The sequence below is a fragment of the Sipha flava genome, unplaced genomic scaffold, assembly GCF_003268045.1.
Source record: "Sipha flava isolate LNK unplaced genomic scaffold, YSA_version1 176_pilon_pilon, whole genome shotgun sequence".
Classification (NCBI taxonomy): Eukaryota; Metazoa; Arthropoda; class Insecta; order Hemiptera; family Aphididae; genus Sipha; species Sipha flava.
Window position 1 is genome coordinate 2,960,963 of NW_020272062.1, and position 27,333 is coordinate 2,988,295.

A 27,333-nucleotide genomic window follows, 5' to 3' on the forward strand; every position below is an offset into this window, starting at 1 on the left:
CCATTTGGAATGGCTTTAATGATATGTAAAAATCTTACTACAGTTAGCGCCATAAAGCAATGCACGGGACAAACGAGATTTATGGATGTTTGCTGTTCGGGAACACGTTTACCAATGTGCTAAATGTGTCCTAACGCTCTAAACAAAAATATTAATATATGCTTTGAATTTAAATTAATTTGCTTAAATATTTTAGAAAGACTGTGTGCGAGTGCAGTAATACTCAACTATTTTAATCATTATAAATCGAGATAAGGATGTCTGGCTGCAGCTAACACGAGTTTTACGAGCTTATTGTTATAATATGATATATGCAGCTATTCGTTCGAATCATTTAGACCTGACTTATGTATACTAGCTCATAAAATAAATTAAGTGAAAACCTAAAATCGCATATTGATTTTTTTTTTTTTTTTAATTTCAATACCATAAAAAAATGGCTGTATGTAAACTGCAACAAAATTACACCTTTTCTAAAAATCGATATTTAACTGCGTAAAACTGCGAAAACTGCACAAAAAAAAAAATTAACATTATACAATCTGCGACAACTTATTTTATATATATAATATATATAGATGCTATATACCAGGGGTGGCCACAACGAGGCTCGAGAGCCGTATACGGCTCTTGAACCAAATTATACTAAAATGAATAAGTATAAAATTTTGTTAGAATCGTTAGAAACAAAAAAAAAAACAGTTTAGAAACAGTGTTTTCACTGAGGTCGGTTTTGTTATCATTACAGTCACAATTAGGTATAGATTGGCACGGCAGTGATACTTTTAGTACGTGTATCCAAAATATTTTTTCACTTTATAAACATCACTTTACAATGTGGCTCGCCTCGAATTAGCTTTATATATAAGAATGAATATGTTTAGTTAATTAATGTCAAGAAAACAAATATATTTATACTTACATATCTCACAAATTTAAAATACTTGTGTCTTATGGAAAACATTTTTATGGATGGAACATTCCAGTTCTGTACTAAATATTTTTATATCAGATTTTTGTACTGTATGGTTTTCAAAGTGATATATATATATACTAGGGCAGGGATGGCAAACCTTTTGAACACTGCGTGCCCAAAATTACATTTTTATTTTTTTTTATAGAGCGTGCCATGAAAAAAATATTGAAAATATTATATTTTTTTATATTATAATTTGATTGTATAATTAATGTATTAGTATAAAAAGGTTAGTTTAGGTACATAATAATAATAATAAATAATAAATAATAATAATAATTATTATAATAATATTGCTTTGTTAATTATTTATATAATATTATATTATAGGTCCTATAATATTATATATTATATAATATATAATAGTAAAAATTTTCGCGTGCCATCTCGGGTACGCGTGCCATGGATTTGTCATCCCTGTACTAGGGTGACCACATTAAGAAAATAAAAAAAACGGGATAGCTGTTACTTCCCCCCTCAAACAAAAAACCTCATCCAAATACATTCACACATATACACACAAATCTCGAGAATTAAAGTCCAAATCTCTGTCATATCATAAACAATTATTTTACTTTTACTTTACCCTTTTTTAGTAAAATAATCTAAATAATAAAATATTTTATTTTAATTATTATTAAATTATTAAATCGGTAATTTTATAGTTCGTCGGCATCGGGACTTGACGCTCATTCCACGAAAACATTTATCTGTTATTTCTAACTTTGGTTTCACAAGTAAAACTGTTTTATATTTTTTCATACATAGATATTTTAGTTGCAAGCATTAATAACTTATATAATAAATAATATGGTAATAACGGGATTAAAACGGGACAATCTTCTAAAAACGGGATAAAAAGCGTCCCATTTGAAGTTTGTTGGGACAACGGTACGTGATGATGAAAAAAGGGACAATCCCGTTTTAAACGGGACGTCTGGTCACCCTAATATATACGTCTCTGACATATGCATTGCTTTCCAATAAAAGTACATCGACTTATGAGAGTTTCTTTAATAAGTTATTTGATGCATGTTAAACCGAAGGTTTCGTACTTAACCCAAATATGTTTGTAATTGATTTTGAGATTAGATTACACGAAGCGGTTCGCTGTATATGGCCAAACAGTAGTATTCGAGGTTATCATTTTTATCTCGATCAAGCGTAGCTTAGAAAATTACAAAATTTGAGCCTATCTAAACTCTATATTGAAGGAGACACAGATGAAGGAAAATTTTTAAATTATATTTTTGGTCTTCCATTCCTCGAACTTGATGAAGTCGAAGATTTATTTGTTTTTGATTTATTTGCAGATATGCCATCTAATGATAAAATAGAAGAATTTTACGATTATTTAACAGAAGCTTATAAGCAAGAAATATTCCCTCCTACTTGGTGGGTATCTAAATCAGAAATTATAACAAATAATATGTGTGAATCTTTCTATTTGAAATTGAATGCATATTTTTATCTTCATCATCCATCACTATATTAATTTATAGACGCTTTATAGGATATTTAAGTTGACACATTTATACAAATTAGATGTGCAAAAGAAAATGTGGTATAACAAAGAAATAAAATAACAAACCAAAAATACAAATTTATAAACGAACAGCGACAAATTAAGAAAATGGACGATTTTCAAGGCATGCATTTTTGAAAAAAATAGGTTTTATGAATAAACGGCAAAATGCTAAATAAATGTATTAGAGTACCTAAACAATTATTTTATCATATTATTAATTTATTATTTAAATTTTTTTGATTACACGATTACTATGATCAATTAAAAACAATATATGGATGTTACAAGATAGCAAACGATGGACAAACGTTATCAATCATGAAGTTAAGTCACCGATCAAATGCGTATCTATATCTATATATATATATAGCTCTACCACAATATTTGTATCTAATTAAATGATAAACGTATATATATATCATCGTATCGGTATGTACCTATATAGTATCTTTATATATGTTATATAAATATATATATGTATAAAATAAATGGTCGTAGTTTGTATAATGTGTCTTATCAGTTTTGTCGCAGATTGTATAATGTTAATTTTTTTTCGGAGTAGTTTACATATCGACTTTTAGAAAAGGTGTAATTTTGTCGCAGTTTACCATCTCACAAAAAAGTGTCATCAAAATTGTTTACAAAGCTTTAATACCATGTACCAGACAACAGTAAATAGCTAGAGTAGACAATATGCTATACATAATCTGGGATTAAAATAATATTTTTACATCATCAACGATTCGCAGTACCTACATAAGAAGTTGAACAACTCGTACAAATCGAAAATAAAATTATGTATCACCAAACAATTTCATACATTGCATGTTAAAAATTATTCTATTCTAATTATCACAATCACAAAAATATAATATATTTATATATTTAGCTAGATATAAAAAAAAAAGAATACTTGATTTAATTTTTAAGCATAAATTATTTTCCATTTTCATGAGTAACCAATATTTTAACAACACGAAACAGAAACCAAATATAATTAATTTTCAAATTTAGTAAAATAAAACTTATGTGAAGAAAATTAGTTTAAGAATCATGGTCCAATTAACTGAAATTTATTTTTAATTTTACATCAATTTATATTTTACTCTGATAAGTAATAACGTGCCTATAGTACCACTATGGATTATAAAAAATTTTATGAGCTAGTAGAATAAGTGATTGTTAAGTGAAAAAATATGGAGTTTATGAATATAACTAAACTTGATTCGTTTAAATTATGTGTTAATAAAAAACACAACATTTAAAAAAAATTAACAAAGTTAATTAATTATCCATGTTATTATTCTAAATCTAAAAATAAAACCAAAAAATATAAGTAATAAATTAAAAAAAATTAAAATAACTTAATCAATGCATTGGAGAACATATTAACGAATTAAAAACATTACTTAAAATAAAAATGGAATATTTGAAATAACCCGCCTACCAATTTATTGATATATCTTCCTTTATAGGGATTTCTTGGACTACTCTATTACATAACGTTTAAATGAAATAAAAATTGGATATTTACTATATATATACATTAGTGTACATTGTTCCTAAACGTATTATTTATTTTATTGGTCGAGGTTTTTCTTTCGTTTACAAAATCAATCATCAATTAGGTTAAATAAGTATTTGTTATAATATAATATATACTTTCGACATGTTTACTTAGCGGGTGTTCTAAATACCTCAATTAACTGTATACATATATTATCTTCACATAGGGCGAGACCGTATCTTCCATGATTCCTCTTAATATTAAATTGCCCGCGGCTGTCAATGCACGAGATCGCCACCCATAAGATTATAAATTTATTAGTTTATTACTATATACAGTTATACGACTATAACTGTGAAGCGAGAACACAAGATACGCGATAAAAACTAGATTTTTAATCGAATTGTCATTGTACAGGTCTTTATAGTAAACAGTAGCCTGTATTTGAATATTACATATAAGAGTAGAGCGTACAAGGAAGAAATAATAATTGAGAAAATAATACTTTTCCTCAGTGTATTGTATCGAATATACTATTTAAGTTTCATCCCTTGGAATACTATAGCTAGTACATTTTTTCAATGATATCCATGTCTTATCGAAACAAATAACAATCGTTGATTCTTCGATAATGTGTTGATATGATTACCAAATAACAAATAATATGAAACAATACCACTAGCGCAAGAGTTCGTGTTCGTAATACTATATTATCATCGCGATTCGACCAATTTACACTCGCAAACGGACTATCGTTTACAGTATAATTCATATTATAATATCAATAGTAATAATAATATTAAATATGAAAATATGAATAATATGAATAATTTTACTAACGTAACATTTTTACGCTTGCTCGCGTGCAGTCCAGTGCAGCGATGCGGAGATATATACTAACCGACATGTATTATTGATATGTTTTCAGTCATTGTTCTCCGTATACGGCCTACGGGGCACTGTGCTTGGCAAGGTAGAACAAGATCTGGACCTGACTCAGGTTTAAACGCGTTTCCGACAGATTTAGTGTACGCAAGTCCGCGTGGAGTGTTTAATGTTTATGTTACCATCGCATAAGTGTTTCGGGCCACTCGACGTAGTTTTAAATCAAAGTCCAACGCGTACTATTAAATAAATCTAATATTTTAGTTTTATGGTTTGCCCATCGATCTCGATCAACGATTTCCTGCATATACAATACACACCACGCTATATGTACGTAGTTCCACCGGTGTGAGCTCGTTGAAATTAATAATGGAGACTTTTTTACGCGTTTTAATATCGACCCAGATACGAAGGGTATTTGCAATACAATTTATAGAATATAGGTACACCGCCTGTGGTTAGTCGCGTACAATTAAAATAATACCAATACAGTTTCCATATTATAGTGCTGAAACGATAGCGATCAAAATCTAATAAATATATATAGAGAGAGAGAGCGAAAGAGCACTTACGTATACGGACGCGTATATACTATGCAGAAACTCGTATATAAATATGTAAAACCTTTGGGTAATTGTATTTGTTTTTAAATGCACCACGAACAACGAGAACCCAATACAACTGACATGGGTGTAAGTATATAGTGACTACAGTATGTGTATACTCGTACATATGGAAAAGAGTGGATGCGGTGTGCAGCAAATTGAAGAAAAAAAAATCTATCTTGATTGCAATAAACTAGATCTACTATCTATACATGTTGTTTGTATGTATGTGTTTGTGTGTGTGTGTGTGTGTGTGTGTGTGTGTGTGTGTGTGTGTGTAGCTGTCCGTTCAAAGGTGTAATATTGTGTTGTGAACAATATACATCGTACATGAAGGATCGCGCGCACATGGGCGTGATAGCCGCTAGCTTTGCTCACCAAGAAATCTAATATATAGGAGGTACCTGCGCAGTGTACGCGCGACCGCTCATTGTTTTGAAAAGTGATATCTCGTATGCAGAACGACGTGGTGGATGTTTGAAATGCTCCGTACGTGTATAATAATTTATCCGCGGGTCATTCAAAAGAATGAATATGTAGGGTAATTATGTAAAAAAAAATCAAGATCAAGAAATGTCATAAATATTTGAATATCCTTGTCAGATGCGTTAAAAAAAAAATATATAAAGTATACTGTTTTTATAATATATGATAATGTATATGGGTACGTAAGAGCGAGGGTTTAAACAATTTTACAACACCGACATTTTATGATCCTATACAATAAAATTCTTGTACATACGGCCGAAATTATATTTTTGTTAAGTGCACACATACAAAATATAATAACAGTAAAATACAAATATAAAAAGATTGAAACCCGAATTAGTAAAGTAAGAATAAACATTTTTGAATAAAAATTAACTGACAAATCTTTATTTGTATATTTTCAAAAAGATTTAAACCTCAGATAAAATATACATAGGTATATAATTTGTAAATGTATATCAATATAGTTGTTAATTTTGTATTTTACATTTATTTCAATTTTTTTTAATTTAAGTTGCTTTTCCTAATGTCTACAAAACCACCTAAAAATTTGAATATACATTATAAGGGTTCTCTTCAGTGGTCACTTATTGGATATCTAATAAATTGGTTCCTTCGATAAGTATATAAATTAATCGTTATAAAAATTTAAATAACTTACACTTAATAATAGTGAGAAACGACAACGTGAACGATTAAATTTATTTCACTTGAATTTTGAAATGATTAATTGAATTATTATAAAAAATATACTATTTACAACCATAATTTCAATAGAGTTACCCAGTGGCGACTGGTGGACCGAATGAGTGGTGATGCAGATATTTTCAAAATGTATAAAAAATCTTACTAGTGAAAATCATACCAAGATTTCAAGATTCCTTAAAATAACGAGAACATACTTTTATATTTGAAATATTTAAAATTTAAATTATTTAATAAAATTACAGGTCGACCATCGTTCAATATCTCACGTTTATTATTTAGACTACGGCGGAAAAATGGTGTTTGTGGTAACTTCATAATAATGTCATTAAATGTAAACATAATTGGTATAATAGTTTGTTGTTATTAAATATTAATATTAATAAATTATTATAGAAAACTTAACCACTAGGTACTTTATATAATACAAATGATTAATGTAAAGTTGAAAATGTTCGTGATTTTATAAGAATTTATATCTTTAGTTAGTGATACTTTTATCACGTAAAGGCACGAACATTTTCTGTCATGGTTTTTGATAATTAGGTAGCATTGTTTATATAATATATACAGATAACAGAAAACTTTTCTATTTTAAATTGAATTATTACTGAGTATAATATTCTTAAAGGCGATAGGAAATAATTACGTTTATAAAATACTTTCTTATTATTTACAACAGTTAGGTGATGCTGAGCTTCACTTGCTTCCACTGACGAGCCACCACTGGGGTTATCTAATAATTTTTATGCCACAAAATTATCATTTGATAGGTATTTATTTACTTATGCATTTATATTATGATATACATATGTATATGTTAGTTTCTTTATGGAATTATTTTTAAAGGAAAATTATTATACGGCTAAATATTAATATGTAATATATTATTACCAAGATTTAAACTTAATTTTGTACAGCTTATTATGTAAATATATTACCTGTATTTGAACTGTATTCCCCAATAAATCTCTTTGTCAGGTATCGAACTGTGACAGCTGTAACAAATAAATAATAAATTGAAATTTTTTAAATAATATTGCATTATTTATAATAAAATATATTTTGTGTGTAATTATACATTTTAATAAAATGTTTAACATAATTTTACAAATTTACAATTTAACAATTCAAATAAAAACAAGTTTATTTAAAAAAAATCTCATAGAGTTAACCAACATCATTCTCCACATTTAAATAGTATTTGTTATACTAGACCAGCGGTTCTCAAACTGTGCTCCGCGGAGAACTAGGGCTCCCCGAGACTAATCTAGGGGGTCCGTGGGCACAACTGAATTAAGTACAGATATTATTCGTTAAATTGTTACAAGTTACATTTATAATTTATATAGTTTGTATATTAAACAATATTATTTGGACAGTACGATCTAAAAATGTATAACTGATGATATTTATAAACTAGTGGGTACCTAAAATACATTTTTATTGTTACTGTTTATTAGCTTACTTATTTACACGCTAATAAAATTAATAAATTCACTATCATAGTCGAAAATGAGATTAGATACGAAATGGTTGATGATTATACTTATTTATATCTTTATGTAACTGCCAATAGGTAACTAATAAGTTACCTTACCAATTCACATTTTACAATATTTGTTCAGTTGTCACGTATCGATGAGACAATTTCCTACGTGTATTGATTTATATTTAGTGTGTGTCGTTTATTATTATTTATTTTTTGTGAACCATGGATTATTGGTTAAATAATTCAAAAAGAGCAGAAGTATCATCCTCATAAAGTACAATTATTGAAAAATAATGTGTTCCAACGACGAATTCTATAAGTTTTAAAAGAAAAAATAATCCATCTAACAAACAATCTGTGAGTAAAAAAAGAAAATATGATGAAGCTACATCTATTTAGGTTTTATAAATACAAATATTCAACCAAAGTACGTTTTATGCTTAAAATATTTTCTAATAGTTTAATGGTACCTTAAATTGCGTCGGCATCTTGAAACAAACCACAAATATACTATAGATAAACATGTCGATTATTTTATTTGAAAACGTAATCAACTTATGAAAATTAAGAAGTTTATAGCTGATACTGGGAAATTAAAACTGCTGGCATAGTTTCAAGAATTAAAAGTGTATTCTCATTAGGTAAAACTTTTAAATTACTAGGTAAATGTATTTTATATTATATTTTTTTAATTAAATCAAATATTTTGTCATATACGACATTTATGCACTCGTTATAAAAAATAAAATTAAAATACAATTTATTGATCCATGATTTTTTTATTAGTTATAAAATTGGTAATCTGTTTTTTGGGACTCCGTGGATTTTTTTAGCATCTCAAGGGCTCCGCGAACAAAAAAGTTTAAGAACCGCTGTACTATACCATAAATAAGTAGTAACCACAATATTAATAATAATAATATTACGATGTATAGTCTAGTATTCATATCCCATACATTAATCGTATTGTAACGGTTTGTCGATCAGATAAATTCTTAGGTGGTTAATGTATTCCCCCGATAGCTATTAATTTATCTACATTTCGTCATTACGATAAAATTATATTGTTATTGACAACCAAGGGAAAATATGATTTTAACTGATTGCAATCAGTCATGACTTCACATGCTACTGGTACGCTATTTATACCGATTTATACCGATATGATTATGTAAATAATCATAATAAGGAAGCAAGGCAAAATATTTCCGTGATAAAGGCGGTCACGTATTGGACTAACTTTAAATTAATCATGGCATTCGGTGACAAGTATCTGAACGAAGCAATACTTCACAACAAACAAACTTAATATACAATATCGACAAAAACGGTAGTAAGGTAGGTCATGTAGGTGAAACCTGAATTGTACGAATACAAAGGAGACGTGAGTATGTTTATTTTAATTGTGTGAAATACGAATTCTGAATAGATCCAGCTGCATATATTTATATACACAGGCACTGTTACATTTTGTCATAATATTCGCAGTCGAACCCGACATTGAACACTATACGTACGGTTTTCCGGATCACATCACTTACCGCAACCTTCTACAAAACGACAATCCAATAAAATGATTATTTTTGTTAAACGCGTGTACAAGTACAACGATATTATAAAATCAATGACACAAAAGTCGAAATCTTCGTTCTATACTTTTAGTTGCGAACATACATTATATACCTATACGTATGTAAACATGCAGGCACAGCACATTATTGTAATCAAATCGGTGTTCATGTCTCGACACTTGTCTTACTACGCGATCGAATATCAACATGTTTTTAAAACCACTTGAATATAAAAAAGTAGTATTAATGATCGTACGTTTTTTTTTCTTCCGTCGAATATTATATTTTACGTATTACTACTTGGATATGTATAATTAATTAATCATAAAAAAAAAAAAAAAAATACTTTTACTGAACACAAATTCGAATGAATCGTTACGTCCTATATAATATATGAATACATTTACTAATCCTTCCGTAAACACGATGGTAGTTACGCTTGTATTTATTTGGTAAGACATCGAAATAGTATACATAAATGCCGTTCAAACATGTTTAAAAGAACAAAAACCTTTTTTGAGTTCGTTTATATTTATTTATAAATCGTATTTTAAAATTTCTCATTACACATGAAACTTCATTATATATTATTTGTACACCAATACGTAAAACAAACGAATCGAATACGAGATAAATTTGAAAAAATTTAAAATGTAGCTTCTTCGTTTAACCTCGTTTAACAATTAAACGATTTCTAGTGTTGGCGCGTGTAGAGAAAGAGTGAGAGAGAGAAAGATAGTGAACAGAATTAATAATGTACGACCACCACCAAAGAATTGAAGAAAAAAACATTGGTAGTTTTATTTTAAAATAAAATCGGTTAAATAAATAATAACAACAAATTGCTGTGCGCATCGTAGTTAATATTTGTGAATAAAATATACTTAATGACAAATATATGACCATAGGATCATTTTTTAGAAAAATTAATTAATTGCACACATGTATGCATACGATACAGACGTATAAATGAATATTTTATAAATTCAACTTAATTTCATACGCTAGACTAATGATATCGAATATTGTATGACAACATTTATAATATACTATACTTATGTACGTCGTTATAACGCATGTCAGCGATAATGCATACTTATGAATTACTTTCTTCGTGTAATATTGTGTTGTATCAAATATACTAATTTTGTATGTAGGTTTATAAATATCACAGTAAAAAAATAAAATAAAATAAAAAAGTGATGTTATTTAAATTAACGTTAGTAGAAAATATTCCTTCGTGATTATTTAATTGGTTTGAACAAAAGTTTTATTCGTTGTTATCGATGTTCATAAAATTCAGATTTTGTATTTCAGCAAAACGTTAAATAAGTAATTTTATAACATTTATTTATTTTTTTAATTAGTTTATTATAAATAAAATATTGTGATCACTATACCCTTAATTATACATTATAGGGAAAAATTCATTATTCAAAAATTAATTTATAATAGAAAATGTACGCTCGTACAAAGAAGAAATTGGTAAAACTAATGCAACGTGTTAAACAATGTGTACAAATCTTCTAAACATTTAATTTAGTTTAACTGATTTTAAGCATTCTTAGTAACAATAATTTTAGAAAATAACACATTTTTGTCAATTGAAAAAATAGTCTAAAAATGTATACATAAAATATTTCAATAAATCATCAACATTGACTAAAAAAAAAAATAATCAATAAATAAATTACCTCATAAATGATAATGAAAGGTAATGATTCTTTAAAATTTAGATTTAAAAATCTCTCTGTTGCCAACGAAAACACACAAATTTCTTCAGAAAATTAATTTTTTTAATGGTTGTTTATAGAATCAATTATTGCACCAATGGTTCTGGCAATGTATTTAATTCACCACTTACACTTTGTAAACTATTAATATCAGAACCACTAAAATAGCAAATAAAAATAATTATTTAAAGCATTTTATGTATTAAAAATTATAAATTATGATATTTATTCATATAATATATTGGTGGGGGGGGGGATGCTAAGCACTCTCAGCGCTCTCAGGATTTGTGCCTAAGGTATGAAAACCTATATCGTTTTAATGAAAATTGTCTGTACTTGTTTCATTCCAACAAACGGTAATGGTCACTATTATTTAATTTGATTTTAAACGCTGATTTTTTAATATAAATATATATAGGTACGTAAATTATTAATAATAACTGTAGAGCTACAATATCAAGATTAAATCCTATAAAAAAATTATAGTTAAAATAATAACATACAAAATCATTTTGAGAAGACATTTACTGTTGAAATATAGCGAAAATTATAAGGAGAAAAACGACATTTACATGTTTTTGAAATATTAAAATCCTCTTGTAAAGTTATAATACACTCCCATTAATAATTATGTACATACTATTATAATATATATATATATATATATTATAATACATAATAGATATGTATAGATATGAATACTTACCAAATGGTAAAATAAATGGTTAAACATTATAATATATTTAAGAAAATATTTTAATATTTTTTACTTACACTTGTAATTTATATTCATAAGAATGAAATCAGTGTATTTGTATTTTAGGGGGTTACATTTTTCCAAAAATAGATAATTTTATGTTTGTTTTCAAATAAATTATGTTGACCCGTCACTTGATGTATTACCCAAATGGGGGAGGGGGAGGGGGTAAATAACTGATTCAAAAATAATAATAAAGAAATTTAATTTTATGCTGAACGAGTATAATATTTCTTTACTATCATATTTAAATTGTATTAAAAATATCTCATATATTTAGAATACTTATTTTTTTATTAGTGTTTAAAAACGGAATGGAAGTGGATTTTTATAATTTCACATTGCTGTTATTTATAAAATTAATTAAATACAACGTATGATATGTTATACTGAACATTTTATTACAATGTTGATTCAATTATATTTTTATCAAGTATAATTAAACATATCGAAAATACTGTACAACATACTTGTGTGAACATTGAGTACAAATTTACAAAATTACTGTAACCTGATAGACGAATATTACTTGAAATTACTATAGTTTTTCATAAGTATAATATGTAGTACAAATTAAAAATTACATTTAACTTAATATACAGGTAATATGCTTCAATGTATCAGAACTAATGAGTTGACCATATAAATACGCAGTAAAATCAAAAATAAATTTATAATTATAAAAATCATACATATATTATTCTAATCAGTGATGTAATAAAAAGAAAATTAGGATTGCAAGAAAATATAAACATAAATATACCACTAAATGTATGTGTAACGTAAATATGTATTACTTACTTAGTTATACGGAATATTTTATGAACAAAGGTTCGTTAAATTATTATTTATCTAATGAAATAATTGAAATATATAACGACTAAATTAGAGAAAAAAAAAGTGTATTTAAAACAATTTTAACCTAATAAAAATACTGCGAGTTTAAGCAGAGTTTAAACGAGTTTAAAATGTAAAAGGTTTTCTTCAACGTATCGTGAAGAAAGCAAATAATTATTAAAATATTATTTTATAGTTGTAAAAGTAGGAGCAACTATAGTTGCAGTAGAGTTGACGAACTTCTAAATACTTAAGGTTTGAGCGCTAAAAGAAAACCAGGTCATTTGATGATGACCTTGTACTATATAATATTATATCTTCTAGAATTCGGGGCTTTAAAAGTTCTCTTAAACTCGGTCATCCTTTATTACATTGGATATCACCTTTCGCCTAAAGGGTAAATATCAGTGTTTCCTATTTTCCCTCCAAATATAATAATATCACACACATTTTCATTCAACATTATGAAAAAAACAGGTCAAGGATCTGAAAGGTCTGGGTCGAATAAGACTGCTGCAAATACACAGGGAAAAAAGATATCGCTTTCTACATATATTATTTTACTGTCAGATCATGATAGTTGTTTACCAGAAGTGTATTTGACGGATAATCGAATATCAACTAAATTATATACCTAATGGTAAAAGTAAAATAATTTACTTGTTCAAATATATCTCTTGAATATATTAATAAATTATGCAAATGTTGTTTTTTAATTGCTTGGAATAATTTAATAGACACAATGATGACACTTGTGTATTATGATGCACGGTTAGTACGAATGTATTGCATTATAAAGTGCCTATACCACGATAAATATTTTTAAAATTCATAGAAAATCATTATTATCCAATCGATACCAGAAATGAAGCTTCTATGTCTAATGCGTTAAACTCAATTGTTGTTGTATTATAAATGGATATTTTGTTTTAAAAATAACTATCCTCGACTTACACCGACATTTGTGTTTTAGTAGTTCGAAGCAAAAACGACAACGGTTGTATAGAGAAGACGACAATGTAGTTTTTAAATATTCCCAGTAAAACGAGAAAATTTATTGGTTTTTCAATGTGTCTTACAACAAAATAATTGTTTAATAAATTTCCAATGGTATAAATATTTTTTTTTTGTAATCCAATAATTATGAGTAAATTATGTTTATTAAAACATAATTGTAGTTTCAAATAAGAAAAATAACTTTTGATCTTCGAATATATATCATTATATTCTACTTAATTTCCAAATAAACGAAAAATAACGAAAAATGAGACGAATCAAAAAAGCGTTATGCAAATTATACTTTATCTTATATAATAAAAGTGTTAAAAAAATAAAAATTAAGTTTTTAAAAATAATTTATAAAATCTTATTTATTAATGGATTAACTGATGAACATGCGAATTGATTTTTAATTTTCATATACATTGTTTTAATGGGTATCATGTATATGTACCAGCGTATCTATCATATATAATGAATATGCACAATAAATGTAATACAACGCGATAAACATTAAAACACTAAAATCATTCCCGTCTGGAAGGAGCACCATTGAATATACAGTATTATCTGTGTAATATTCAAATAAAATATGCAAGTCTGCAGTATGTACTTAATTATCAATGTAAAATAATATGAAAAAATGTAATACTAAGAATAAAATGACAATATTATATGATAATTATTAGGTACTCAGTATAAAAATAAGTCATCAGCGCGTTTTAAATAATCTGTACACCTTTTAAAATAATTAAAACATTGAAACGTTTCAACTTAAACTATTGTTTCTGATTAAAAAAAAAAGTACAATTCTATCATACTCGTATTGAAATATAATAAAGCAATTTTCAAAAGAAATTTTAGACGGTTAATTAATTATTAATTATATAACAAATATATGGTGAAATATATACTATATGAACATAGTGAACAGTAAACACTGAACAGTGATTTCATTTCTAACAACTGAATATCAATATACCTATGTTAAAAAAAAATTAAAAATAACATTAAGAAAAACGTGATAGAATTTCCATATAGATGATAATATATCATATTAAACTGTTTCCTGAATAAAATTAGGGAACAAACAAATATATTTCATACATAGTTTCAGTTTCCATTTTCAAATGGTGTGTAGTACATTTGTAAATATCTTCAATCAACGTAAACAATAATTAATGTTTTAAATAAAATAAAAATTTCGATTCCGATCTAATTTTGTTTAGAAAATATGTATAAATAGTATATTAAAATAATCGTGAGTAATTTTTCTGAGCTATAGGTATACGTATGCGCGTATAAGAGGTCAGGGTAGAATAATTTAAGTACTGATTTTTTTTCTTCAGAAAAACAATGAACCATTTTTTTCTTATAATATTTGGTTCATTTTTATGGTTGCGTGATTGTTCACTCCTACTCTCGTCCTTAAAAATTTCGTAGTATCCCCATTGTTTTATCAAAAGATAATAAAATATTTATTGTTTACGTTTTCAGATCGTGTTCTCCGTTCTGCAGACACAATAATACTGGGTTTTTGCTCGACAGCGATTTTCATTTATGACTCTTCCTAGTAATTAACGTTCTTTTTTTCGATTTAAACTTTTAAATATTAAAATTTAAAACCAATGTTTTAATTATTTATTGAAATGCAATTTAAATTGAATTAAAAACACGTAATTTCAATGAAACTATTTGCAAGCAGAATTGTTTGTGCTTATCAATGTCTATAACTATTATAAATTAAAATTTCTCTGCTAACATATAAGACGAAAAAGATATAATGTATAAGCTTATAAAACTAATAAACTACGTATACGTATTTACATTTTTTTTAACAAATTACCACATTAGATAAGACTGCAATGTTTGTTAATAAATAGAGACGCTTAAGAATTTGTATACGACTTGGATTATTAACGTCTATAAAAAAAAAAAAAAAAAAACACACAAACACATAATGTTTAGTTTATTATCTTTTGTCATCCTCAAATACCACTTTCGATTTTTCCATATACTATTCTCATAAACTTCTCTGCATTATTAATCGAGTGGTATTTAAGCAGGCTGTCTAAAAGTACTTTCTCATGAGAAAGTAAATTAAATTGCATAAAACAAATAATCGACTTTAACAAGTATTTTAAAAAAATATTCACTGTTTTTTGACGTTTCGTCTATAATAACATGATGAATTTCTTACATTAAAAAGTGAGACCCAAGAGTTGAACAGGCCACTAGGACAATGATTTTCTTTGAATTAAAATTAATTATTTCGTTTAATAAAATAATTCGAAATTTCTGTATAAAATTAAATTTTCAGTTAACTATTTACATCATATTAAGTAAACATTTTTGAGCCCTCCCAAAAATAAAACTAATTAATCGAGTATAAGTTAAGATATTTTTGATCAAATTAACAGTACATATTAAATAATCTATCATTGAAATTTCAATTTCAAAAGAGAAAAATTACGATTTAACTCATAAAGTTTAAACATAAATTGAATTTCTTAAAGCTAATAATATTAATAACATCGTAATTTAATTATTTTTTTTCCTGTTTGAACCAAGATTCGAGTGGAGACTGTTTATTACATCCCTTCCATTGGGTGTTGTAGTTTAACTACCTAACTTTGTAACATACTCTACTATAACTCAAATTTTAAGTGCATCGGAAAATCGTGTAGTCATTACAAAATTTAAATAGTTTGATGTATACCAATTTATCAACAATCTTAGTATATATTTAAAAGTTTTTTTGCATTAACTCGTAAAGTTCCAAGTCGTTTTGAATTGAAATATGAATTATTTTTTCGGTTTAGGTTTAACTCTCTGAAATAACATTATTACGCAATTAAAAAGTATATCGAAGATATTTATAACGTGTTACTATTAGGTATATAAAATAAATTTAAAAACTATAACAACCAAAGCTCAAATATTAATCTGTCTAATTTACTCACGTTTTAAAATAATGAAATTAATTAAAGTACACTCTAAAACGCATTACAGTTTACAGTACTATAAAATCAAGTGTAATATAATTTTTTCTCAGTTCGATAAATTTTTATTAAAGCCTCCCTCGAAAATTATTATTTAAAACCAGCTGAATAGTGTTTACTTAAAAATTATCAAGGAATAATCAAAAGTGACAATACCATTATCAAGTAGGTTATTCTAAGAAGCATATTATGTTTTTGATGAACAGTTAGTTATTGAATTTGCAACACAGATATAATCCGCAGAATGGTTTGTTACATAATATGATGCATATTAGTTTTCATATATATATGTGCTTATTGTACTGTTCAAAACCAATACATTGAATAGTAAATATGGACTTCAAAAGAATAATTTGCAATTGAGTAATAAATACCTATGACTGCATTCATGTTAAATGAATAATTTTTGGTTAGTTACGTAAAATGTATATCTTATACAACCCCGTTTCTCATAAAAATTATTTTAAACCCATATTGCTTTGGTGCTATTTAAATATAAATAAATATCTACCAGTTTACAATAAGATATAAACACAAACAGTCGTAAAGATGCGACACGTGCTTGAACTTGAACAACAAAGTCAACGATAGTTCAATCGTATTTAAATGTTAACAACAATTTATAATTGGACTGTAAAAATTAAAAAATTACTGTAAAAAATAATTTTTTAATTTGTTAAAATGTTAATAAAGAAATATTTTTAAATTATAAGAACATACGTTTTCAATGTATGACGTAGAAAAATGTATTTTGATTCTCTATACGTTTTTCTATACACAATAAAAATGTATTCACAATATTATATTCCTATAACGATTAAATGTTTTCCGGAAACTAAATTACGTGTCATTTTACTCGTAAATAAATTTTAATTATTTTTTTAAATTTTAAAATCTTTATTGAAATGGAAATGATTGGATCTTTGAATTATACTTATTTGTTTATCAATAATAATTATTATTCATTATTATGTCATTGTACATTAAAATATGCATGGATAATAACAAAGTGTGTGGGTTTCTCATCGTAATAAACGATTTAATTATCTTTAAGACGTTTGGGAATTTTCAAGAAGTTATATCACTTTATTTCGTGTGTATGTGCATTTGTTGCTTTTTGTCTTTTATAGAGTGTGCTCGAAGAGAATTCGCATATATTTCTCAATTTACTGTTTGAAGTTTTGTGTCGTCTGTAATTGTTCGTTCTACCCACGCCAACAATATACTGTACAGGAGACAATACTTTGACATAACTTCGGTGTGAATGTCACAATGTTATAATCACGAATTCTAAATCGGACTCGTACTTCAGCATGACCCTTTTATTTTTAGTCGCATGTAAATAGGTTTTAAAATAGCACGGTACAAACGCATCATTTAATCAATTCACGGTATGTTCTGTTCCAGGTGATTTTTTTAATTTGTTTCGAACAACCCCGCAAATACATTCTTAGTGCAACTATTTGACTAAATATTTTTGCAAGTCCAGTTAGTCGTCCACTGTAGAATCGGTAATATTTTCTTCGTACATCGCATTCGTATAACGTTACAATGTGCGCTGTAATAAAATTATCTTTGTCAATTTTCAATTTTTATTCTTCTCATTTCTCGTTAGAACTACAGTGAATACTTAACGTTAGTAAAATAAACTCATTATAGCAATTACTCATAATAGCGATTACTGATTATGCATCCCTCTTAGAAAATAAAAGTTCTATACATAAATGTGTTTGACCGTATATTATATTATACGCTCACAATCCATACATATTTACAGAGTCCTGTGATATTATCCATGGGTATTGCATACAATAAATTCAAACAATAAATCAATTTCTAAATTGTATAAATCCAATACATTTTTTATAAAAGTATAAGTATATATAAATATGTATTGTAATTGTATTATATGCCAGTATATAAAATAATGCAATGATTTTATATATAATTCATGTTATGTTATATCATACAATCATGTAATAACTTAGGAAAAATGCAAAAATAGTTATTGCCTATACGATGTGGACATTATATGTATATACATATTGTAACTAGATAATAAATAATACATTTATAAAATACATACACTTAAATGTCTCAATACATTTCAGCAAAATAATTTATTTGATATATTTTATGTGAAAAGTTTGATATAATTACAATCCAATAAATATATATAGTTAAATTAGTTCGATATTATAATTAAAATTACAATTACAAAAAAGTTAATATAATATCTATTTTTAGTTACTTGCCTATATTCATACATACTGCAGTGTCTCACGTAAATTAAATATCTGTAATATTTTCCAAGTAATTTAAGATGGTTAAATTATGTATACTTAATAACTCACATTATTACATTTAAAAAATTAATATAAATATTTTAGTAATAAATTGAAAATATCACTATTCCTTTAATTATTTTTATAAAACTTGAAGACAGCCATTTTATAGTTTATTTATTTTAGTTAAAAAATTTAACGGCTCAATTTCTTAGACCATAATTTTATAAGCGCTTACGGTTTTCAGTTTTTTATTAATTTATAGAAATCTGGGTGAGAAATTGTAGAAAAATAAATTCGATTATATTTTAGATGTAAATGTTCGATAACAAATGGTATTAAATAATGCTATTTCAATTACAAATATTGTACAAATTATAAATAAAAATTATGTAGTTAATGAGATCGAGAAGTTGAATAGCCAACATTTTCAAAAAAAAAAACTCCTAAAAATCTTTAAAATAATCAAGAATTACAGATTATTTAGCCACGTGAGTTAATAAAAAAGACAGAATTTGGTTATCTTTAACAACAATTTTAACACGTAAAATATAGCAATAAGTGGGACACTCAGTATAGGTTAATAAAAATAAATAACATTGCTGAAAAGTTATATAGTCAATTATTTATTAAATCCGTTACATACCTATTACCAAAATCAAAGATAAAAAGGGGTTCTTTAAACTCCTTCCATTGTCAAAATCTCAGCTAATAAATAAATAGGTAATAATAAAAAATATTATTACCTAAATATATCAAAATAAAAACCTCTCCCATTAAAAAATCCTTACTTACCCCCTTTCTATATTCTCAAATATAATATAAATTCAATAAATACATATTTAGGTTAAATTAGTTTATATATAAGTATTAACCAATGGTAAAATTAACAGTATTATGAATTAGTTTCATGTCCGGTAATTTAATAATTAATTGAAATTATAATTGTACATAATCGTATAATACAAGTAGAAATTTTCGAATAAGCGATTTGAAATAATAATAATTAAGATAATAACTTCATTTCCAACGTAAACATCTCTTAAGAATCATCGTGGTCGCCGGATTGAACATCGACAAATTGCTGAACAGTTGTCTACAGACCACGAAATGAAAAAATAAAATAAAATTAATGTAATATGTGAGTGAGGTGAAAAAACAATCGATGTAGGAAAAAAAAATCTAATGATTTATGTATCTGACGGATTTTATTGTAATGACGAAATGTACAAGTAGATATAAACGTAATACTATGAGGAATCCGCATTGAAGATGAGCACAAAAAATTAACAAACCAGTTGCCATCGCTACGGCTGCTCATCAACAACGAAAATGGCCAACGACAATGACAGCAACCTGCCATTGGAAATGGGAAATTTTAGGTGGATTTTTATCTAACTCGAAAGCGGTAGCCGTCGCAATAGATTATTAAAACAATAACTCGGAGGCAATTTTCATCATCACTGGCTCGTACATGCAAGTTGAACAGTTTAGAATCTATCGATTATTTAAATTATTATTACAATTACTTACAGTTTTCTGTATAATGGTGGTGTGGTGCAACTAAAGACCAGATTATTATTATTATTCGTGCTGTATGCAAATTGCGCGCTCGAGGTGCATGCCATTGAGAGTGTTTTGCAGCCGTCACCCCCCACTTGAATACCATTTAAGCTCTGATTGCTACATACAGTAAAATAACTTCTATTTTTTTTTCCAGATATATCATAGTAATACCACACATAAAATAATCGAATGCTGTTATAATACATTACTGAAGACCAATTACTGGTACCAATAATATGAAGTTTTTTACGATATCCTTATTAACATATTATTTATAGCAATAGATTTAGTGATAGCTCACAGTAAGCTCATCAAATATATATCGAATACAAATTGACACATCAATTTTATCGTTTACATGAAAATTATTGATTTAATGATTGCGTATTATTATATTTTATAATATATAAATCATAAATATGATTATTACAACAAAACGGTAATTATAATGAAAGTTATATAAATTTATTTAATAATTTAAATTTAAAATAATTATAATAATTGTTCATAAATTATAATTATAAAAATAATAATCATATAAAATTGTAACTAAGGATTTTCAAAAATTTTTTTTTATACAAGTAAGAATAATCTGTAAGTATAGAACAATATATGAAAAAAATTTTATTTAATTTTCAAGATTTTTTGCTCAACTAAATTTACCTTATCAACATTTTACAATAAATCTAAAATACCAATTTTACCAAATAAATAAAATATTTTGCATGTTATTGTATTTCTCAGGAAATAATGAGTTAATCAATGAGTCTAAAGTACCATAAATCATCTTTGATATTTAATATAATACAATTTAAATCATTTTATATACATTTTTGCAATTAATACAATAGTACATAAAATTCATTTTTTTCAATTATGTAGATTGTGACACGGGATTAGCTATAAAACCCGAATTTAATTCAAATTTATTTTCCATAGTAATGAATGAAACAGAAGGGTTAAGAGGAGTATAATATAATTATGAATAACTAAGAAGTGAAAAAAATAAGGACCAACTCCATAAAATATATAATTTAATAGTGTGCGTACAAAATAGTGTATATAGTGTGTATACAAACGTGAAGTACCTGCAGTAGACAGTGTATCGGAAACGTGATATCAAACATGTGGAAAAAACACATTTTTTATTTAACTAAAAAATACATAATATCTCTGCAATACCTAGTGAGTGAGGTAGGGTAAATAATTTCATCGTAATTATATATGCCAATTCCCCGTCCTATATTGTTTCCTGAATTTGAATACCAACACGAGCGGAAAGACGAAAAAACGACCGCGCGCTCGCCGCATCTAAAACCAAAATTACACATTACACGCCTGACAACTGCAGCAACATTATATTATTGTGATTGCATAAGCATAAAATACGATTTATTAATAATGATTTAACAGCGTGCGTATCTAGTAAATAATATCGACACGCTTTTCTTGGTCAGTTGTGAACCCTACTTATGCGCCTATATGATAATTTCGAAACACGACCGATAATGTGGTTGACTTTTTCACCAATTTACATATTACCCAATGACATTGAACTCGGGATTCAAATCTGGTCATAACCACACCATACTCTTAGGATCGTGGGTGGTACCGTAAAGGATTAGTAACAAGTAATAAATGAATTAATTTTCAATTAATTATAAATTATAATACTTCTCATTTAATAATTACTATTTAAGATGTTTAAGTACCTAAATGCCATCAAAAATGCTAAAATAGGTTAAATATTTTTGGTAGGAAAAGAACTCCCAAACCTCTTAAAGTGTGTCATCGAACTAGGGTAGAATGGGTTATAAGTTGTAAATTAGGTAGCTATTAATCAAACCATTCAATATTTTGTTTGATGCCACTGATGCTACTAATTCTCCGATCACCAATACGTATTTTACTATTATACAATTGGATCTTAACAACTTAGATTACTTAAATAAGTTGCAAGTTATGTTTAACATTTTTTTATGTTAGATAAGGCGTTACATGTAGCTTTTGGTACCTCGGTAACGAAAAACCACAACTAGCCGCAAGGCATCGAGTTTTTGACTGTGTATAGACATCCTCTTCCCTAAACGATTAAACTAATACAATTTTGTCTCGTCTAGAACAGTTGATTGCATCAATAACAATACGTTCATACCGATTTTACGTGTTTGCTATGTCGCTATTTCAATGGTAATAGAACACGAATAATTTGAAAATACATAATTAAAGTACATGGGTTCGAACATTAAACCGATTTGCCTTTGAAATGGTATTACCTTACACACATAAAAAATTAATTTTTATTGAGCACAAGTTGTTATTTTGGTAACGTTAACTCACTCACATAAAATTACATATTCGGATAAATTTTTTACAAAACACCAAACTAACCGTAATTATTCAACCGGTAAATAATTTTTAATACGTTGAAGAACTTCAGCTCTAAATTATGATTCAATGGATATTAATGCTAGTTAATACGGAATCTTGGATACTCGATTATTTCCCAAAGCCATACCTATAAAAGTTTGACAATGGTTCACAAAATGTTTTATAAAACAAATATTTTATATTATTTTTAAAATTAAGTGAATAAAAAAAAAATAGTATTTTTTTTTTATGTATGAAAACTATATTTTTTTTGAAAATATATACGTGATGTTTTAATAATATAGTGCAGTCCTTCTCAATCTTTTTTGTTATAGGGTTCCTTAAATTTAATATAAGACTGCCGAGGTCCCCCTCAATCAAAATAATTAATTATTTTTTGTTAATGATATACTAAATATATACGCACTATTTCACACAAATAAATAATTGAAATGTAAAGAAAATAAATGTTTTTTAATATATTTTTGAAATGTTATCATATAATTGTATAAAACTTAAAACATATATAAACAAAAAAATAATTGGTAATAACTACAAAGCAAAACAAAAATATTCAGTAATAATGTTGATTTGATTTCAAACAAAGGCTGGGTTATTAATAATAATAAAAAAATGTTATAATTATTAATGTGACGGTTGGGATTGCATATTTTCACATAACATATTTATGTCAGGTGTGAAACTGAAATACCCAAGTTTGCCTCTGAAGACTGTTGTGAAATGCATAATATATGTTTTTTATTATTTGAAGTTTTGAAAGTGTAGTTTTTAAAGCTAAAGGTATTAATATAAACAATAATCATTATTGTAGCGATCATTAGTTCCTATCCGCTACAAAGATTCTCGACCATTCCATGATCGCTACAATTATTATTATTATTTATTCAGTAATTTATCTTTCATTCAATTCGGTTTCAAGAGTTTTAAATTAAATACACATTTCACGCCCCCCCCCCCCCAGTTGTATAATTACGGCCCCCGGGTTGAGAAGCACTGATATAGCGAATAGAATCGTACCGGTAAGTGCCGGAATATTGTACCCCGTTCGCGTTCAATTTATCATTAAAATCAAATTTATCGAATTTCCAACTATCAAATTAATATGGAAATGTATCTATACACCGATGTACATTCGCCGTGATGGGAAAATTATTCTAACCGCGATATCGACATAGAATCATTCCCATACACATATTCGTATTTCCTTTCACGGTTTTACGCATGGGCGTCACACGCACAAAGACACACACACACACACACATTTTTCCTGTATAGTATCAAAATACAATCGGGTTTGGGTCACACACGCTTGCAGTTTGAATGACATATTAATCGAACAGTATAATATAATGTATATATAAGAAGTAACGTAATAGTAAGTAATAAATATATTATATATTATGTTCGATGGTAAATTATTCCGAACGCGCGCGCGAGCAAACGCGTCTATAATATAAAATATTATTGAATAAACCCATTCTGTTTCGTAAAATATTAATTCAGTAATATGTATGGTATTGCGGATGTAACGCGACGTAATCGAGAAAATAATGTAGCGTCTTATACTATTTATTTATAAACTAATAATTTATCCGATCGGTCACAGATTTTAAAAATGATAAAATTAACGACATATTATACATAGACACTTGTAGAATCGAGGCTGTACATCTGAATGGTCCAAAAAGTGTCCAACTAGCCCGACATTAAGATAAACATTATATTATTATTTTTTTTTTTTTACCGAAAACATGAACAACGCTGTTTCGTTTCAAAATTTTAACAAACGTAAAAACAGATTTTTTTTTTAATTAGTATATTGTATAGCGTACGCAATCGACTGAATCGGATCCAATTCTATTATCGATATCATAAACTTATCATATGACCGGGGCATTTTCCCCGTGCCCGGGGGCTACCGCGGAACCAGCCGGTGGCTCGTTCGAGAACAAAATACAGGTAAAAGACAAGCCGGCGAGTGAACGCGCGAAAAATGTACAGGCACTCGTGCACGTGATACCGGTTTGTTTTGCTTATAAGTTTACATCGACGGAAAAATATTTCGCAAACGGTATGACGGACACCACGTCCGTCGCACACTGCCAATGTCAGACACGGCTCATAGCGGTTAACTCCGGCACGTACAATATACATATATATATTACAAATACACATTAAAAACATGTATGATAGGCGTACGTACGTGTGTGTGTGTGTCTATTGATGACGACGGTGAGGCGGGTTCCCACAACCTCCTATCAACGCGGTAATTATTATGGGTTATCTAACGTGCGGTATCGCGGAACTCCGAGCACGACGGACCAGTCTCCTCCGCGGCATCGGCGGCGTTCCGTAGATCAGGCGCCTTGTAATTAAATACGTACGTCGTATAATGATTTGACCTATATCCGCTCGGCAGCCGCGACTTGCTTCATCCGCGGGTCAACTGTGTGAAACACACACACACCGCACCGAAGATTTCCCGTACAGGTTCATAATACAATTAACATATATTTAGGAGTATGTACGTAAAATTACGACACGAGCATAAAAGCAATAACAAATAATAATTCAAGCGGTCTAGAGTGGAAAAATAAAAACGCGTTCACTGCTATTCGTCACCAGACGTCTACATTATTGATTTATAACTTTTAAGTGTGAATAGCTGTTATTTATAGACCACGGTTCTGGGTCCTTTTAGGGTCCAGAATCCTTTTTCCAGTTCGAAAACAATTTTCTTCTTCTTCCTACTGCTTTTATAATGACGACGGGGTCTATACGCACCGCTGCAAAACATTTCTCTCGATTTTCTCTATTTAATGTAAAACACATATTTTATTCTATTTTATTTTTATTTCTTTCATTGTCGAATGCATATATGTTGAGTTCAAATTGACACGAATTTTCTACCGTATTCCCAGATCGTAGTTCGAAAATAATACAAAACTATTTACCAAGACAACTTGCCGGCAAGCCTCAGAACACTCGTTCGTAGATCCTTTAAAGGTTCGTAGATAATCTACTGTTGAAATCCTCTAGCCACTATTCAATCGACTAATATTTAATTTCATCCATACAGATGGAACACTTAAGACGTAAATACTATGAAATAACCACTGGTGTTTGGAGAAAAATTGATAGCTACGTGATTAGAGATGTAATAAAATACGTGTCAGCCAATTTATTAATTTATTGTGTACCTATACCAATGTGTTTTATGAAAAATATTATTTATTTGAATAAGTGACCGGAAAATTATTACAATCAATAATTCTTCTGTCCGTTCGTGTGTGTCAAAATGTACTTTTTATATTCGTGTATGGACAGGCTGTCATTCGCGATGCGTCTTTATCGATGATTACGCGAGTTATACCCGTAAAGCCGCGTCCACACCAGCGTAACAAAACGACGAACGGTTCGTCGAACGACTAAAAAATGTGTGTGTATGTTCGCGTGTCCATGTTCGCATAGGTTCACGTATAGCTAAACTTAAAAACTGATTATAAATAATAATAATAGTTTAATTTGGTGTGTTCGTGAAAATGTTCGAAGACGTGTTCATATGTGTCGCAACATGTTCGTGTAATATCCTTTGATGTTACGTCGAAATACCGACAACTGATGGATCGCCGATTTGTTCGATAGAATGTTACAAGTTCACCCATTTGTTGCACACGAATCTTCTCCGTGAACACATGTTCGTCGTTTTGTTCGCTAGTGTGGACGCGGATTAATATTACGTGCACTCAATGTACACGACTACAGACAGTCGTATTTCGAAAGTTCCATCAGAAGTTCTAAGCGAAACTGCATGGGTTTTCTGAGATACTTTTAAACTCAAAGGTAAATATAATAGACTTTATGAGAAACGTAATTATCGTGGTAACGCGTTATTTAAATCTGCAATAAATCTTCCGATCGGAAGTTTTAGTATCCGTTTCCGTCATTGTATTATTTTTTCCGCTTATTATAACACGGTTATGGTCACAGATTAAGTAATGGTTA

The 27,333-nt window shown here is 27.7% G+C and overlaps 1 protein-coding gene across 1 annotated transcript in view; it reads right to left on the bottom strand.

Annotated features, from left to right (window-relative positions):
• LOC112680360 (ras-related and estrogen-regulated growth inhibitor-like) overlaps positions 1–27,333 on the bottom strand; it is an 80,123-nt gene that overhangs the window by 47,965 nt on the left and 4,825 nt on the right. Inside the window, exon 3 of the mRNA XM_025550438.1 lies at positions 7,637–7,693. Coding sequence (XP_025406223.1) covers positions 7,637–7,693 — 57 coding nt within the window. The remainder of the gene's footprint in view (positions 1–7,636; positions 7,694–27,333) is intronic.